Source organism: Mastigoproctus giganteus, chromosome 2 (assembly GCF_048544385.1).
Source record: "Mastigoproctus giganteus isolate SK-2022 chromosome 2, ASM4854438v1, whole genome shotgun sequence".
Lineage (NCBI taxonomy): Eukaryota > Metazoa > Arthropoda > Arachnida > Uropygi > Thelyphonidae > Mastigoproctus > Mastigoproctus giganteus.
Window position 1 is genome coordinate 11,766,144 of NC_143576.1, and position 18,858 is coordinate 11,785,001.

At 39.0% G+C, this 18,858-nt stretch overlaps 1 protein-coding gene across 2 annotated transcripts in view; it reads left to right on the plus strand.

Annotated features, from left to right (window-relative positions):
• Positions 1–18,858, plus strand: part of RhoGAP102A (Rho GTPase activating protein at 102A) — a 284,922-nt gene that overhangs the window by 60,279 nt on the left and 205,785 nt on the right. Inside the window, exon 2 of one of the 2 annotated variants that reach the window (XM_090388211.1) lies at positions 17,356–17,495. In XM_090388211.1, the coding sequence (XP_090244337.1) occupies positions 17,356–17,495 (140 nt within the window). Of the gene's footprint in view, positions 1–16,583; positions 17,496–18,858 lie in introns of those variants that run through there. The other variant, XM_090388210.1, reaches the window with a different exon arrangement.

The following is an 18,858-nucleotide window of genomic DNA, read 5'->3' on the forward strand; positions in this document are numbered from 1 at the left end:
AGGTTTAGGCCTAAATGGTTGTCAGATGAACTAATGAGACATGTGGCAGAGAAGAAAAATGCATGGGATACATACAAATTAATGGGTGACATGGAAGCCTATGATAGATATAAGTTGGTCTGTAACCAAGTCACAAAGGAGATTAGACAGGCAAAGGCAGACTATGAAAAATCCTTGGCAAAGGATGCAAAGAAAAACAGAAAAGAATTTTTTACATACTTGAACTCGAAAAGGAAAGGGATGAATCAGATTGGTCCACTGGATATTGATGGTTCAACAGTTGAGGATCCTGCTCAGGTGGCTAACAATCTAAACGAGTATTTTGCATCTACATTCACGCATGAGGAGTTATTCAGGAAGGAGAATGATGTAGGTAAAGTAAACATTGGCAGTGAGCTGGATGATTTTGTAATAACTGAGAGGAAAGTGGAGGAGAGATTGTTGAGGATAAACATAAAAAAGGCACCTGGGGTGGATGGGATCTATCCAGTTATATTAAAGGAGGCAGCAAAGGAAGTATGCAAACCCCTAGCCATAATTATGAGAGCTTCTTTGGACTCAGGGGAGGTGCCCATAGACTGGAGATGTGCAAATGTAACCCCAATTCACAAAAGAGGATCAAAGGCTGACACAAGTAATTATAGACCTGTTAGTTTAACTTCTGTTCCAGGTAAATTAATGGAGGCACTGGTTAAAGAAGCACTGCAGGATCATCTAGACAAGAAGGGATCGATAACCTATGGGACTTTATGGAAAAACTGTGGCAGCAGGAGAGGATACCCGATGAGTGGAGGAAAGTATATTTGTGCCAATCTATAAAGGAAAGGGGGATGTGCAAGAATGTGGGAACCACATGGGATAAAGTTAATGTCTCACTCGACGAAGATGTGGGAAAGAATTGTGGAAGGAAGGATAAGGCAGGAGACGGAAATAGGAGACGAACAGTTTGGTTTCAAAAAAAAAAAAAAGGAGGTAAGCAAACCCTTAGCCATAATTATGAGAGCTTCCTTGGACTCAGGGGAGGTACCCATTGACTGGAGATGTGCAAATGTGACCCCAATTCACAAAGGGGGATCAAAGGCTGACACAAGTAATTATAGACCTGTGAGTTTAACTTCTGTTCCCGGAAAATTAATGGAGGCACTGGTGAAAGAAGCACTGCAGGATCATCTAGACAAGACTTCAGTTATAGCTAGGACACAGCATGGTTTTGTTAAGGGGAAGTCTTGCCTGACCAATTTGATTGGATACTATGATGCAGTCACAAAAGAACTGGATGCAGGGAATAACTTTGATATTATATACTTGGATCTTAGAAAGGCTTTTGATACTGTTGCACATGGAAGACTGCTGCACAAATTGGAGCAGTGTGGCATTGGAGGCAAGTTGCTGCTATGGATAAAGGGGTGGTTGAGGGGGAGAAGACAGAGAGTGGTAATCAATGGACACTGCTCATCGTGGACTAATGTTATTAGTGGAGTCCCTCAGGGTTCAGTGTTGGGTCCATTGTTGTTTTCTGTATTTATAAATGATATTGATGATGGTATATCAGGCTTAATGTCCAAGTTTGCAGACGATACGAAGGTTGGCAGGGTTGTCAAGGACACTACTGACACTATGCTGCTGCAACAGGATTTGGAAAGGTTGAGCAGATGGGCTTCGAGGTGGCAAATGAAGTTTAACATTGACAAATGTAAAGTACTACATATGGGAAACAGCAACCCCAGAGCAACGTATCAACTCTGTGGTACTACACTGACAGTGGTAGAGAATGAAAGGGACCTGGGGGTGGTGGTGCAGGCAGATATGAAGTTCTCTGAGCAGTGCAGACGAGCTGCAAGAGTAGCTCATGGTGTATTGTCAATGATATATAGGAATTTTTCTAGCAGGGATAAGGAGGTGATTATTCCCTTGTATAAGGCAATGGTCAGGCCACACCTAGAGTACTGTATACAGGCCTGGAGGCCTCATTTCAGGAAGGATGTAGAGCTGCTGGAACGAGTACAGAGAAGGGCAACTAGATTGGTGAATGGGACAAAGGGGTTCTCTTACGAAGAAAGGCTTAAGTTTTGCAAATTACAGTGTCTGGAAACTAGGCACCAGCGGGGTGATCTGATAGAGGTGTACAAAGCCTTGAATGGTTTGAGCATGCTCAATGCTGATGGGATTCTTCCTCTAGCTCAGAAAAATCACCTGAGAGGGCATAAATTCAAATTGAGGAAAGACAGATGTAGGATAGATGTGCGGAAATTTGCCTTTAGCCAGCGGGTGGTTGGTGGGTGGAACAGACTTCCATCCCTTGTCGTGGAAGTTGATAGTCTAAATAAGTTTAAGGCTCAGCTGGACAGGTATTTCGAACGAACAGAGGGGTGAAGTGGAAGTGGTTATTTTTATTTATTTATGTTACTTTTTTTTTTTTTTTTTTCTTTTTTTTTTTTTTTTGGCTGATGCTGCATAAGCTTGCTTTCTTGCATCAAATGCCTCTACTAATGCTAAAAAAAAAAAAAAAAAAAAAAAAAAAGAATTCAGTTATAGCTCAGACGCAGCATGGTTTTGTTAAGGGCAGGTCTTGCCTGACCAATTTGATTGGATACTATGATGTAGTCACAAAAGAACTGGATGCAGGGAATAACTTTGATATTATATATTTGGATCTTAGAAAGGCTTTTGATACTGTTGCACATGGAAGACTGCTGCACAAATTGGAGCAGTGTGGCATTGGAGGCAAATTGCTGCTATGGATAAGGGGATGGTTGAGTGGCAGAAGACAGAGAGTGGTAATCAATGGACACTGCTCAACGTGGACTAATGTTATTAGTGGAGTTCCTCAAGGTTCAGTGTTGGGTCCGTTGTTGTTTTCGGTGTTTATGAATGATATTGATGATGGGATATCAAGTTTAATGTCCAAGTTTGCAGATGATACAAAGGTTGGCAGGGTCGTTAAGGACAATACTGACGCTATGCTGCTGCAACAGGATCTGGAAAGGTTGAACAGATGGGCTGAGAGGTGGCAAATGAGGTTTAACATCGACAAATGTAAAGTGCTGCATATGGGAAACAGTAACCCCAGAGCAACGTATCAACTCTGCGGTACTACACTGACAGTGGTGGAGAATGAAAAGGACCTGGGGGTAATTGTGCAGGCAGATATGAAGTTCTCTGAGCAGTGCAGACGAGCTGCAAGAGTAGCGCATGGTGTCTTGTCAATGATATACAGGAATTTTTCTAGCAGGGATAAGGAGGTGATTATTCCCTTGTATAAGGCAATGGTAAGGCCACATCTTGAGTACTGTATACAGGTCTGGAGGCCTCATTTCAAGAAGGATGTAGAGCTGCTGGAACGGGTACAGAGAAGGGCAACAAGATTAGTAAATGGAACAAAGGGTTGCTCTTACGAAGAAAGGCTTAAGTTTTGCAAATTACAGAGTCTGGAGACTAGGCACCGGCGAGGTGATCTGATAGAGGTGTATAAGGCTTTGAATGGTTTGAGCATGCTCAATGCCAATGGGATTCTTCATCTTTCTCAGAATAATCACCTCAGAGGGCATAAATTCAAATTGAGGAAGGACGGATGTCGGATAGATGTGCGGAAATTTGCCTTTGGCCAGCGGGTGGTTGGTTGGTGGAACCGACTTCCATCACTTGTTGTTGAAGTTGATAGCCTAAACAAATTTAAAGCTCAACTGGACAGGTATTTCGAACGAACGGAGGGGTGAAATGGGAGTGGTGTGTTTTTTTTTTTTTTTTTGGCTGATGCTGAATAAGCTTGCTTTCTTGCATCATATGCCTCTGCTAATGCTAATGCTAAGATTAACTGGACTACGTTTTAATATAGTTAGGGAAGGGTTACGTGTTGTTTTCCATTAAGTATTATTACTATACTGTATTTAATTGGTATGCACCTCAAGTTTATGGTAGCATCGGCAAGAGGAGTCTGTCAGCAGCACGCTCTGATGATGGGTATCGGCAAGGTATCTGAAAGGTTACCTTAAGGTATAGTAGTTTAGGCGAATAGCTTGATAAACTATATTATTAATTTCACGTGGTATAAGAGTGTTATTAACTTTCCAGGAATTATGGAAATCGCCTCAGCTGTCAAAAAAGCACGGAATTGCCACAAGGATAAATACATCGTCCTCGTTTATTCTACAACTTATTTTTTTTAAATTGTAAATTACTTTCGTTTTATTTCACACTACAATACAAAATGTTTTAATTTAATTATTTTATTTTCTTATAGTGAAGGAGTTTTCTTCCTATTAACTGCATAGTTCAATAATAAATAGGATTAACAAACCATATTTAGTTTTATAATAAGTAAAATATTTATTTATATTAAATATAAATAGTCGTCTCACCGAAACAAATATATATCATAATAATAAAAATAAAAACTAATATCCGTTAAAATAAAATTCATTAATAAAGGGTAGGAATCTTATAAAGTCCTCATCAATAATATTAAAAATTAAATACGAATACTTTTTTTTCCCCTCTTGTACTTATTGCACCTGGAAAAATTAAATGCAGTTAATATGTACAAAATATACAGTGGAACATTTTATTTTAAATCAATAAATTATAGTAAGAATGCATGCACATACATAACAGTACATTGTGTATATGGTCGTTGAGAGCCAGTACAGGCCCCAAGCCAAACAGCCTACTCAGACCCACATTTCTCGCCCAATTGTTCTTTTAAATAACTTGTAAGTGATCTTGTGCCCCACCCGATGTAGGGAAGCTGTCCAGCTTCTGGAGGGGAGCGAAAACATCAGTACTGAATAAAGAGATTTAATAATAATAAACAATGCATTGCCTGTAAAGAACATTTCAGAAGGGGCTTCGGTAAGCGAAAAAATGCCACATATGAATTTAATTATGCGATAATCTTCGTCCAGGGAGCCTAAATATGTTTTTCTCTTGAGCTTTTTGAAGCTTGCCGGTCTCAGCAAGCTGAAAGAAACGTAATTCCCGCTATCGGTGAGGTCTTGCTGTACTATTTTTAGTAGTGATGTAAGTAGAGAATATTTTCTGAAATGGGAATATTCTTAGAATATTATTCTCGAGAATTATTCATTGTAAATAATTGAGTGCTTGGGTAGTAAATCTCTTTACACATTACTGATCTAAAAGGCAAGTAACTGTGGTTAACCTATAAGCCATTCATAGTCCACTGTTTATTGTAAGGTATCTAAAGAGCATGTTATATAACCATTTGGCTACTTAGCGGGTCTTCCCATTCTGTCTAAGACGGAGAAAGTCCCCTACCCGACTTGAGTTATTCCGGGTGTTTCGGCCGCGAACGAACGCACTCTCCTACAGACATACGGTAATAGAGTAGTCTCTGTTTATCAACGATAGGGGACTATAATTTACTGTGTATCCAAATAGCAGTTCTAACGCTCTCGTTACAACCCTCTAGTCGGCACAAAGAATGAGAACGATGAGAATTTTGTTGCATAATACTGTATTTGCACACATAAATCATGCACACCAGTTTAGGGCTGGCGGTGGTCCTTGTGTAGCTCACTTGATCACTGGTACACATGTTGTACGATCAAATCCCTAAGCTGCTATTAGAATTGCACTGCAGCTTGTTGTTACTTTGGAGTGTTTATATCGGATTCCATAAAAATACCGTAGTTACAACTTGGTTTTAACTCCGTTTGCCACTGGTGTCTCTACCTGTGTATAAAAACAAACAAACCAGTGGTTCCTAACTGTGCATGATTTTTTTTTATTTCTTTTTATTTTAATTTTCATGATTTGAATTACTTATGAAACAGCACGTTTTCTGAAACTGAATAAAATAATATATATAAATATAAACTACTGTAATATACCATTAATATACCAATACTGTAAAATACCACTAATGCATTGAACTGAAATTTAATCTTTTTTTTCCCCTCACTTTTCGCGTTTTTATCTTATTCGATTTACTGTAATTTATCTGTAGAATATTTATTGCATAGTTACAATAGTATATACAAATACAATATCCCATCACAACTATACGGCTATTGGTTTTACCTATACGATGTTTTACGTGTTTTATGAAGAACGTAGCATTGTCCATTAGCATTAGTAGAGGCATATGATGCAAGAAAGCAAGCTTATGTATGCAGCATCAGCGAAAAAAAAAAAAAAAAACGCTCCCATTTCACCCCTCCGTTCGTTCCAAATACCTGTCCAGCAGGCGCCTCCGTAGCTAGGTGGGAAGGAGCAACAGTGCGTAGCACACGCTTCTTGATTAGACCGGGGTTCGAGCCCGTCACCACCAAATACGGAGGATGCGGAAAGGTCAGGAGTTGACCACCGCATATTCCCGGAGCAATATGGCCTTAGTTGCTAATGCTCCTAAATACCAAAAAAAAAACAAAAAAAAAAAAAAAACAACAACCTGTCCAGCTCAGCCTTAAATTTATTTAGGCTATCAACTTCCACAACAAACAATGGAAGTCTGTTCCACCAGCCAACTACCCGCTGGCTAAAGGCAAACTTCCGCACATCTGTCTTTCCTCAGTTTGAATTTATGCCCTCTCAGGTGATTATTCTGAGCAAGAGGAAGATTCCCATCAGCATTGAGCATGCTCAAACCATTCAAGGCTTTATACACCTCAATCAGATCACCTCGCAGGTGCCTAGTCTCCAGACACTGTAATTTGCAAAACTTAAGCCTTTCTTCGTAAGAGCAACCCTTTGTTCCATTCACTAATCTTGGTGCCCTTCTCTGTACTTGTTCCAACAGCTCTACATCCTTCTTAAAATGAGGCCTCCAGACCTGTATACAGTACTCAAGGTGTGGCCTGATACAAGGGGATAATCACCTCCTTATTCCTGCATATCATTGACAAGACACCATAAGCTAAAACTTGGGTTTATTATTATTATTTTTTTAATTAGTATGCCGCGTATTTCTTTTCTAAGAGGAACACCCCTAAAAAGCCTTTAAATTGTGTTCTCCTTCCATTTTCACTGTTAACTCTCAACAAGTGTAACAAAAAAAGGTACAAATAAAATTATTATTATTAAATGTTTTCTCATTTTATTTGATTTTTTTCCTCCGCCCCTTGACGGTACTGCTGCCAAATGTATGGGGCGGTTAGTTTTGTACAGTTATTATTATTGGTCGAGGAAAATTCTGACTATCCTACAGGTGTTCAGGATCGCGGCTCTTTGGAGTTCCATGTAAGTATACTCTGGGAGGCTTATTGCTACTAGGTTCTTATGGAAGCTCTTTGGTGGTTGACACAGTGATTAGGATGGTCATTACTTGTCCTATATACTACATTTCTCTGACTTCCTGTCATCGGTATGTGTTAACCCCCTCGATCTTTACACGTAGGTTTTCTGGAGGTTGTTGGGCACAGCTATGTCGATCAGGTAGGTAGCCCTTCTTGTCGATGAGGGTTTTGTCCGATTTGTTGTGCGGGATCATCTTGTCCGTTATTATGACACGGTCCCAGTATAGTTTGTGAGTAGGTGTCTCTAGTACGGCCTGAGATTTCTCACTTGTAATAGGGTACACTTTTTGTTTGATCAACTGGTATTTTTTTCTCTAGCTTCTGATGTATTATCCTGGCGGCCTGGGTCATGTAGGATGATCATCATCCTGCGGTGATGTGCTGGATTGTTTCTCGGGCTAGGTGGCATCGTCGACATGTGTCGTCTATCACTCCGATGTCCGTGGCAACGTATTTCCTATAGTTCCTGGTGTTGATTACCTGGTCTTTGATGGCGATCATGAATCCTTCTAGCTCGGGGAAGAGCCTCCTGCTCGTCAGCCCTATTTTGGAATCCACCTTACCTATGAGGGCTTGTGGAGGTCTTTGTGGTGTCTGCCATGGAGCGTATTCTTTGCCCATCTTTATTTCTCTTGTATGTGTGAGTGGGATCTCCTTGTCGAGGTTGAGTGGTGTGTACCGTTTGTCTATCTAATTTACTGTTATTATTAACTCCCGAACTGATGGCTGGACCTCACCGTCTATGTCAATGATCACTTGTCGCATGATCCACCGGGAATAATAGAATTTGAACTTAATCTCCTTTTGGTCCATCGGTTGCAGCAGCGAAACTATATTTTTTGACGTTAAAACTGCTTATATATTGTCATACTGGTTCTTAATGTTAACATAATGGCCACATGAGTTAACAAAAACAAGCTAGGTCCCATTGTTGAGATTTATTCCTTCCAATTAAAGAAAAAATAAGGGCGGGAAGAAGCGAAAGTTTTTAAATTTAGTATTTAAAATTAAAGAAGGCGTTAATCGAAACAACATAAATGGGAAATTGCGTGTACAGGGCTGTAGTGCATCATTTTAGTTTATGGCAACATAAGAAGAAGAACTCTTTATTGCATACAAAAGTACACGCCGTACACAATACCCTTCACGGCTACAAGCCAGCTGGCTATCCATTCCCTCCTACACGAATTTACATCTCTATTGGCTCAATACATCGTTATTTCGCTATTAACTGCATACGTATACAGTATTCCTATGTTACAAGCTGATGTAATGTTCAGTCGTTCTGGAGGCATTAGTTTAGTCAGATACACTATATAGAAATGTATATATCATAATATAAAAAGGTACCCTTCGAATTGCGAACCCACTTTTAATGACAAGACAGTTTTCAGCACTCATCGCTCCCCCACCGCACACACATCCTAAATTTTTATACTTAAATAGAATTTTTCCCTGGAAGCATGTGCCCTATCCCATCTCATAGGAACACAGATTACTGGTGGAACATGAGACTGGAATCTGCTTCACTCAAAGAAATTAGTGAAATGTGAATCTTGGCGTGTTACCAAAGTGGGGAGTGCGTAACGATGGCTCTGTGCCATTCCTAAACTTTGCTTGATAATATTTGCGTGATGCTTATTGAGTAACCTTGACGCTTTCAGAAATGACCGTAAACAGAGAAAGACGATTAAAGTATTACTATTCGGATTTCGTAAACTGGAAAACTATTTATACACATATCTAAAAATCGCATCACTAAAAATCAAGAAATATTTATTCTCTGTCTCTTCCTCTTTTTTATTCCTTGTATATTTTAAACTAGAAACAAATATCTGATATAAATTCTGTGTTTCCCTTCCTACTAATACGTGAATTCGGATTAAAAACCCATTTTCAGGATATTGATTTCATTTTCGAAATAATATTTTGCTCTTTTCTTGTTTGCCTTTCGGTACCAACTTCACAGAGTCAAACCCAGCGTACCTATTCTTTGATTACTGAATAGGTGGCTGTGGGGTTGAATGTATTATAAGAAAGTTGAGTGTATTAGCAACATTTGTGATGTATATTTTCCTTCAAATACAGTACAGTAATTAGTTATGTCGAAACTTATAAACATTTGCATTGTCTCGAAACAGCTTTTTGGCATTTTGTATTTTATTTTAAAAACACGATACTTCATATGTCCATTGAAAATAAACATATACTACGTAGTGATTAATATATTTTGAAAAAAAAAAAAAAAAAAATGGCTTTTTCTTTTATATTGACTGATAATTTGTGTTAATTGCATTTTTCTTAATTGGAACGTAATATTATTTTATTTGATTGTAATTAATTTTCGGTTCTAAATTGTAAATATTTTTTCCATAATATTAAATTCTAACTATATTTTTGTAGAGTACTATAACACCGAATTTAATAGTAAAATGTTTTTGTTTATACTCCGGCACGACTACCAGATCAGTGGAGTTTACAATAAAGCATCGATACAAACTTTAATCGTATTTAATAGTCACGGGCTCGAACCCTGGTCTACTCAAAGATTACGTGATACTGCACTCACGCTCCTGACCACTCGGCAACGTCAGGCTTTATCGTATATAAAACTACTTTATTCAAGTTGCTGTGGGTTTCCTGTCTTAGGTTTAACAAGACAAAAGAAATCTTAAAAAAAATAATAATAAAAAAAAAAGCATGAAATGAAAAAAAAGCGAAAGATAGTACGAAATAAAAACTTAAATTCCATTAATGAAATTAAAAAAAAAAAAAAAGCATGAAATAAGAACATGGCTGCCAACGCGTAATATTTCAGTACCTCCCAACTCTACTTTTTACGTGATCGATATTAAACACATTTTGTCAGTGTCAAGTAGCTACGAAGTTTAATTATTGGTACTACTAGATGCATATTTAGATGAATAAATGTTGTAATTTTCTGAAATTTTTAAGTTCAACGCTGTTCATCACCTTGGCTCTTGCACGTATCCCCTCGTCTTTCCAGCCATGTTTTTTTTTAAATGGAAATTAGCTCCTCATTTGTGTCCTCTGTCACTTTGTATGGTGGTTTCACTACTTGACATTCGTTAGGAGGGACTGGGTTCGACTCCCAGAATTTCTAAAGGGCTCTTCAGTCGGGAACGTAGTTAGCCGATCTCAGGAGAAAGGAGTAGGTAGGGTTTCCAGCCTGCCTAGCATACACATCGGCCTGTGAATACACAAATTTCTACAGACATAATGCACAATGGCGTAATGTGGGCTAAGTTGATCCTGCTGCACCTAAAAGAATAGCACCGGCTCTTAATTTACGCTGCATTTCCTCATAGCCAAGCTATCGATGCGCCATCTATCGCTTGCATCCAGAAGTGACTTTTTTTTCCCCCTATAAAATATGGAATCTAGCAAAACGTCTAGCTGCATAGCCTCGGTGCTGTCGTGAATGTTTTAATATTAAAAGCGCAACAACAACAGGGTACCTACCCACCCACCGAAGAGGGGACCAGTTAGCTCCGGAACGTTCACCAGGGGCAGCCTGATGCTGCTCGGAGTTTCCGAGAATAGGTAACAACAGTCTTTCCTACTGGGGAAGCAAGCGTTGCCTATTCGAGGAGTTTATGAGTGGTGTGAGTTGAAGGAGTTACTGTCCCTTTCATTCTAAACCGTTTCTTTTCTTCTTCCGTTTTTACTATTATTTTCTTCACCTTTTTGCTTTTCTAAGTCTAATAGGGACAAGTGGATAACAGCGCTATTATCCCACACCCAGGGCTCACATCTGGTGAGTATGGGCTTGGCACACCCAGGGTCCTGAGCTGGATATCATCATCATTCTTCTGTTTCGTGATGATTCCTTTCTGCTTGAAATTTGGAATTTTTTTTTTTTTTTTTTTTGCCTGGTGTAGCATAAGCCTCACTCTTCCTTGCACCATATGGCCGCCAACAACAACAACATTATTATTGGCGCCTCCGTAGCCAGGTGGGAAGGAGCAGCAGTGCGTAGCACACGCTTCTTGATTAGACCGGGGTTCGAGTCCGTCACCACCAAATACGAAGAAGGCGGAAAGGTCAGGGAATGACCACCGCATATTCCCGGAGCCATATGGCCTTAGTTGCTAATGCTCCTAAAAGCCTAACAACAACAACACATCCTATACATATTTAACCCCAGGGGCTCACATCTGGTGAGGTATGGGCTTGGCACACCCAGGATCCTGAGCTGGATATCATCTTTCTTGGTGATTCCCTTTTGACTCTCTCTCTCTCTTAGGGTAACTCGGGAATTTTTTTGGCTGATGCAGCATAAGCCTTAGGCTTCCTTGCACCATATAGCTAATAATAATAATATACAAAAAAGTGCAGGTAGTATCTAACGAGTTACGAGAGACGGAAATGCTTGATCCTCTCTAGACCATGCCAAAATCTTAAAAGTTTACCCAGTTTAAGGGCCTCGCATATTTGGCCATTATCGTATATAAATTCCGATAGAATTCATACACTGCTACAAAATATGCATGACAGAAGTGCATTATTGTAAGGAGAGGGAACGCTGTTCCGTTATTTATTTTATTTTTATTTTTTTTTTTGTTGGGGGAAGGGGTTTCGTTCCCTTCCTTTTTTGCCTAAAATGTTTTTAAAATGCTGATAGCATTCTGCGTGATTTTAGATCGGAAAGGAACGCCATAGGCAGTGAAGTTTCCGTATTGATTTAGTTTTGGCTGAAAATAAATTGTTTTTTATAAAAAAATGTTCTCACTGGCTTTGTAGTTTAATTTTATTAATAAAATAAAAATTAATAAAATGTAAATACGAATAATAAAACTTTGGTAAACTTTTCTTAATTGTAACGTAAAGAAAAATAAATATCATTGACTTTCAATATGCATATAAAAGAAATTTGGAACATTTTAATTTAATCAGGGCGGTGAAAATGGAGGTGCATTGGATGCGCCGCACCAGCGCCCCCAATCGAGGGAGGTATCAAAGTCTCAAGATAAATTTAACCCCTTTTGCATCCAGTCCCCCAAGTATCTTTGCACGGCCCTTATTTTAATCTCTAATAAATATTGTGTGTCGGCGCCACAGTTTAAAGACGATGAAATTTAGAAACTTGGCACTTTGGATGGATATTAATGTAACTTTGCACGTTGTGGGGGGGAGATTGCACTTCAGTTACTTATTTTATTAAAATTTTTTTTTAATATATATTCTCATTTCTAGTTTGCGCCATTATTGATTCCAATTTAATTGAACGTCGTACATAAATCAGCGGTTCCTAACATTTGCCTGACGTAGCCCAGTGGTCAGGAGCGAGAGTGCATAGCACGCGTTCCTTGAGTGGACCGGGGTTCAAGCCCGTGACTACTAAATACGATAAATATTTGTATTGACGATTTATTGTAAACTCTACTGACTTGGTTGTCGTGCCGGAGTATAAACAGAAAATTTATTTTTTATTTTTTTATTTTTGAGAATGCGACCCATTTCGACATTTCCGTAAGACTCTCCATCTAAGTCAGTTAACCCAGGGCCGACCGGGCTAGCCGAGTGGGTAAAGTACCTGCCCGGCAACCCAAAGGTCGCGGGTTCGATTCCCGCCTCGGGCTTGGATCAAAGTACTGCAAAAACCTTGGGAGGTGCAATATGGCCACAGCAGCCGATGCGCCAACAACTACCAAATCAAATCAAATGTTAACCCAGGAAATGGAATCTTCCACCGGGAAATTTTTTTTTTTTTTTGAAAACTTTGGCGTCAAATGCTCCAAATGAAGGTTATTATCATATTTCATAAAATTAAAAATGCACGTCACTTTGTAAATTGATCGTGTTTAATATTAAATGACGTTGCAATTTATTTGGTGTCAGCAATTCATTGGAACTAACTAACATGCATTCGAAATAAATTCTTACTGACCATAGGCTATACTCCAAAAAAGGATTCGGACACACGTCGATTTCATACAGACGTCAGTGCCACTCACTTCAGTAGCATGTGGGTCCCCATTTGGACTTTCCACCAACGGATAGGTTGCAGCGGATATGGCACTCCATTCCTCATGCAAAACAGTGACTAGTTGAGGTACCCCAGTGGGGCGCGTTGGTCTGGTCCTCAGCCAACTTTTCATTTCTATTATTTAATTTTCTATACCCTACAATCATATCTTCCTTTTTTCTTTTTTTTTTTTTTTTAACTTGGTCTCTGTCAGGAAGCTCAGGCGACCCTGGGGGAGGCCAGCCAGAATATGATGTGCAGCCTGGCTCACCTCCCAGTGGTGGTGGTGGCGGGCAAAGCGGGGTCCCACTAGGGGCCTTGAGGCCAAGCAGCCAGAGACACAGCAACAGAACATAACACTACTCTACTCTGACACAATCCAGACATTACACTTTTCTGGCTTTTACAGAGATTCTATACTTCTTCACAAAGTATTATGGCGCAGATGTGGGCAACCACCGGTGGCGCATTCCACAAAACACTATGGGCATTGAATGCCAAAACTTTACAGGGACTGAGGGTCACGCAGAGAAGTATGCAGCGCCAAATTTTAAACATAACCGAAAGAGACCGAAAAACGTATGCATGAATTTTCCAACAAACCAAGGTCTGTGACGTCATTGAAAGGATAAAGCGCTAAGAATGGAATGGGCAATATCAAGAATAACTGACGATAGATGGACCAAACGAATTTTGGAATAGATTCCGCTTGACTCTAAACGCCGAAGAAAAAGACCAAAGATGAGGTGGATCGATAAAATAGTGAAATTTGCTTGTGTACAAAGCACAGTACCGCAGTTGTTGGAAATTTGTTGAGGAGGCCTTCATCTGGCAGTGGATCGACAACTTCTGAAGATGATGATATTTTTGTTTTCTTTGCTTTTTTTGGAGGGTGCAGAATAAGTTCGTTTTCTTGTATCATTACGTCATCTTAATATTAATACTTAAGTACTTCTAATGTTATATAATTTCCTCTCACGCCCTTCTTTAGTTCTGTAGACATTTCAGAACGATGTAGTTGTGCTACATCGCTTTGAAATCTCTACAGAGCAATAAGACGGAAGAGTCCTTAAAACGTAAAGCTAGATCGTTCAGATAAACGTTAAAAAGAGGTGATCCAAGCGCGGAAACTTAAGGAACACCCCTTTCCAGAGAAAATATCCCCGAATTAACTCCATTTATAAAAACTTGCAAATATCTGTTGCCCACATAATCCATCTTAATAAAAATTTTCTAATTTTATAGGATTCAAGCTTGAAATGTCATGTTAACTAAGTCGAAAGTCGTAAAAAGTGTTCACAAATTACAGCGACCTGTCTCCCTCCATCCAGATTCTTTAATGTGTACTGCCAAAAGGTGTAAAGTTCAGTAACAACAGATCATCCCCAAGACAAGCGTTTATACTAAACGCTTTCGTTTATAAAACGTTTATACTGAACTCTTTCGTCTTGGGGAGAAAACAAATTATTAAAGTAAGGAGCGTTTTTTTTTTTTAATTGGTAACGCATTAAAAAAAAAATTTGCAGTAGAATTAAGCTGTACAATAGGGCTATAATTTGAGACTACGAGTAATTGTTTGGAATTCTTTTTGTAAAAGGGGATTACATATGCCAACTGGTACCAAACGGGCATGTACCACTAGCTAATGAATTGGTTAAAAATCTGTACTAAGGAGCTAACATGGAAATTGATATTTTTCAAAGTAGCAAAGGAATGTCATCAGGGGCCCCGGATTCTTGGTCCTTCTTGAAAGTGGCAAAAGTTTGTATGACTTCTGATTCGTAATTACAAGGTTACTAAAGGTATCTTGACTTACCTCTAAGTAATCGGTAGACCTCACTGGAGGTCATACTAACCTGCCGAATCACAATAATTATCAAAAACATTACATGGTCAGAGGAGTTCATAAGATGGAGAATACAAGAAACAGCATCGTATTTAGCAGTCACGAGCTTGAACCCGGTCATGTTTTGGCTTCTTTCTTAATTCGCAGAGGCAATTTTACTGTTTAATGAATTAGTTTTCTTGTGGTTAAAGCAGGCATTATAATTTCTATGTAATGTGTTTATTAATGCGAAATCGAACCATGGGGGTACGTGTTATCGCTTTGTTTCTTCGATACGATAGCTTCGATTGTGTTAGCTACTATCGAAAAATAAAATAAAATAATAAAATTTTCTCTTTATACTCCGGGACGATCACAGGAGTTCACAAGGTAGAGAGAATGCAAGAAACAGCACCGTATTCCGCAGTTACGGGCTTGAACCCGGGTCACTCAAGGCACGTGTACTTATGCACCCACTCGCTGTAGTCTGTATAGGGAACTGACAGATCAACTGTTAGGGCTGCTGATTTGGCAGTATTAGCTAAATCATTTCCGCTAATATCGATGTGGCTGGAGACCTAGCAGAAGCAAATATCAAAGCCATCTACGTAGCTCCGTTCTATGTCATGCTCTGATTCTAAGAAATGAGACCAATTAGCAGCATTAAGGTTGGAATTAAGCTTCACCCAGTTAGTACTCTGAAAATTCAAAAAAATCGGAGTGTTTAGGTAGCGGTTAATATTGAGACTAAAATGAATTCGAAAGTCTGGTCATTTGAAGAAATTAGTGCTCGTACATTAGTTACTTCGATTATTTCATTTGAAAAAAATTAGGAGATTGTTATTTCTGTTTGGATTAAAATTGCATTATTTGAAATTATACAAATGCATTAAGTTCATACACGACTTGGTAGGTTTACCTTGATCATTTTATCTTACTCTATCATTCGTTTTATACATTGTCTTGCATTGAAAGACAAACTCACAACATTTAATCAAAGAAGGAGTTACTAATTTATTATAGGAAGTGACGTGTATACATTTGTTAGAATTCAGATTTGGTCATAGTTGATCGAAATTTCCGTATAATCTCCTCACATAACTAAACAATTATGAACTTTAGCCTTTATGTATTCAAATATCAGTATAGATTTCGCTGTGACTATTCATTTTCTTTTGAAACTGTAGTATAGTTGTTCCTCAGTCATGAAATTACTTTCATTTGCTAGGTTTATCGTGTGCAAAATTTGACTTAAGTTTTGCTGAGGTTCTACAGGTTATATTTAGTACCCCTCTCTCTCATCTTCAAAATTCTTACACAATCCTAAATTCTGTAGTTTAGCCAAACATTGCTAGGAGTAATTTTGTTAGGATGTCTTCTTGCTCACGACATCATGACTGTGTCACCTCAGCGTTCTGTTCCCCGGAAGTCACATTGGCACGTGGCTTCCTTACTACAGTTAGTTACGTCTGTAAACATGAAACTCCTATCCCACTTCAGTGCGAAGGACGAGTGATGTGGAATTGAGCGTTTCTCTCGAGTGATTCTGCTATCTTTTGCCGCTTGGGCCGATAACTTTTGCTTTTATTCAGTGAAACTTGTGGGTAACTGTTTACTGCACACAGCACGTGACTTCAAGGGTTTTCAGTAGATTTTAAAAGAGCACGTGCTTCAGAGCGGGGAAAAAATATCTCACTGATCGCGGCGTTACATTCTTCAAAGAGCAGCAGCACTGTCAGTACTGCATCTGCCGTGCTGCCAACTTCTTAGACAATGAAGTAAATGATAAAGATGCTAGAGAACTCGTTCTTTACTTGACCTTGTTGCGAGACCGTTGTGAAGCGTAGACAGCCAAGAGTTATTATTACGATACCTTTTTCTTGGACTTTTCATGTGCTGATAGGAAGTGTGTGTTTTCCATCTTAAGTTTATATCATTTACCGTTTCTAGCGTTCAATTGATATGCCACGCACACGCACACACAATCTTTCATGCGCTTTCTACCTTCGTATCTAGTTCGGGACGACTCCGATGTGCTGGTCAATACAAATTAGGAGCGAAAATGGAGAGTCCTAAGTATTGTCATTCTGCATCGTCATTACAACATCGCGAAACTCCCATTAGCTCCCAAGAGGCTTTATACAGCTGCTTTCTTGAGATAAGTACTGACTCATTATCACCACCCTTACAACCAATCATTTCCGCAACTGGAAGCCTTTCACCTCCTTCGTTCGATCAATCGATATTAGATGATGGGTTTTTACCTGAATTTTCTTCCTCTATTTCTCCAGCTTCCGGAACGTCGCGAAGCAAACTTCCATCGTCCAGCTCGGCTAGTCGTCTGGCGGGAATGCCAAAGCGCCTTTGGAAGACGCGTGCTAAGTCCCAGTCTAGAGTGGCAGCTGGTTCTTCTTGCACCTGGACTCCGGAGGTCAGTAATACTATTATTATTATTATTATTATTATTATTATCTAATGAACTGTGCTCGTGCGTGTATTTGCATGAGAGAGAAATTCTAAGAATGATAAGTTATAAAGTGAAGAATAGATTGATCTTAAGGATCATAAGAGCGCATGCTTAAATTTTGGGATACGTTTTGACGGTCTTTTGCTGTTTACAGTAGTCAGATATTTAGCATCTCCCATCGTCACGGAAAGTGGGTGAGTTTATAAACTCAACAGGCATGTTCAAGTACACCAGGATTGTCCAACCCGCGGGCCGCGTTTGGCTCACTCCTTCACATTGTGCGTCCCCCGATTTTTAAACTATCGTGTCACAAAATACAGTATAGTTTGACTTTTGAAAATATCCATTTATAGTAATACATGTAGCCCACGATTTATGTCGGGGTTAGGTTCCTGCGGGGACAGGCGCAAATGAAACCCTTTATATAATGGAGTCAATCGGAAATCAGAGGGTTAGAACCCCGGTCCGGTCCCCTTCTTTTTTTAACCCTACTTTTAATAGGACAATCAATAAAAAAATGTTAGCGTAAAAATTTCCAACACGTGTAAATAGCGTAAACAACAACCAACTGAATGCTTCACCGCATGGACCTTTACTACCCACATCCACGAGTGGTTACTTTGAGGGCGGGAATCTTTCTTGTCTCTGATACGAATGCGCTAATTGCTGATTGGAGCAGATTGTCCTAAATCACGTGAACAGTACAGGATACATAGCACAGTATGATACCGATAAATGTTGTCTGACGGTGTTAAACTTTCAATTTATAAAAAAAATTGCAAAAATAAATAAAAGTAAAAACGCAAAACGAGGGCTACCAGTAATCGATTTTTCTAAATTGCTGTCTCATGTTTTATGTCTCTTCCTCCAATTATTATTAGCAATTATTATTATAAGCAAATATTACTAAAATTATTATTACTGTATTATTAGCAATTATTATTATAACAATTGTTACTAAAATTATTATTACTGTATTATTAATATTAATATTAATAATTACTAAAATTATTATTATTAGAATTTAGCAATTATTATTGTTGTTGTTGCCCTGTGTACTTGGTAGCAATGCCCGTCACGGGGTGGAATCCCCATGTCAGGGAGAGCTACTGCTATTATTATCATCATCATTTTCTATACATTTAATAAGAACAACTAAGAGGATAATGGAATGGAAATCTATCGGTAGGAGGGCAAGAGGTAAGACCGTGAAAAAGATCGATGGATGACGTAGAAGAGGACTTAAAGACCATGAGAATAAGAAGTTGGAGAAGTTTGACTTCTGAGAGGGCTTACTGGCGGAACATCGTTGAGAAGGCTAAGACCC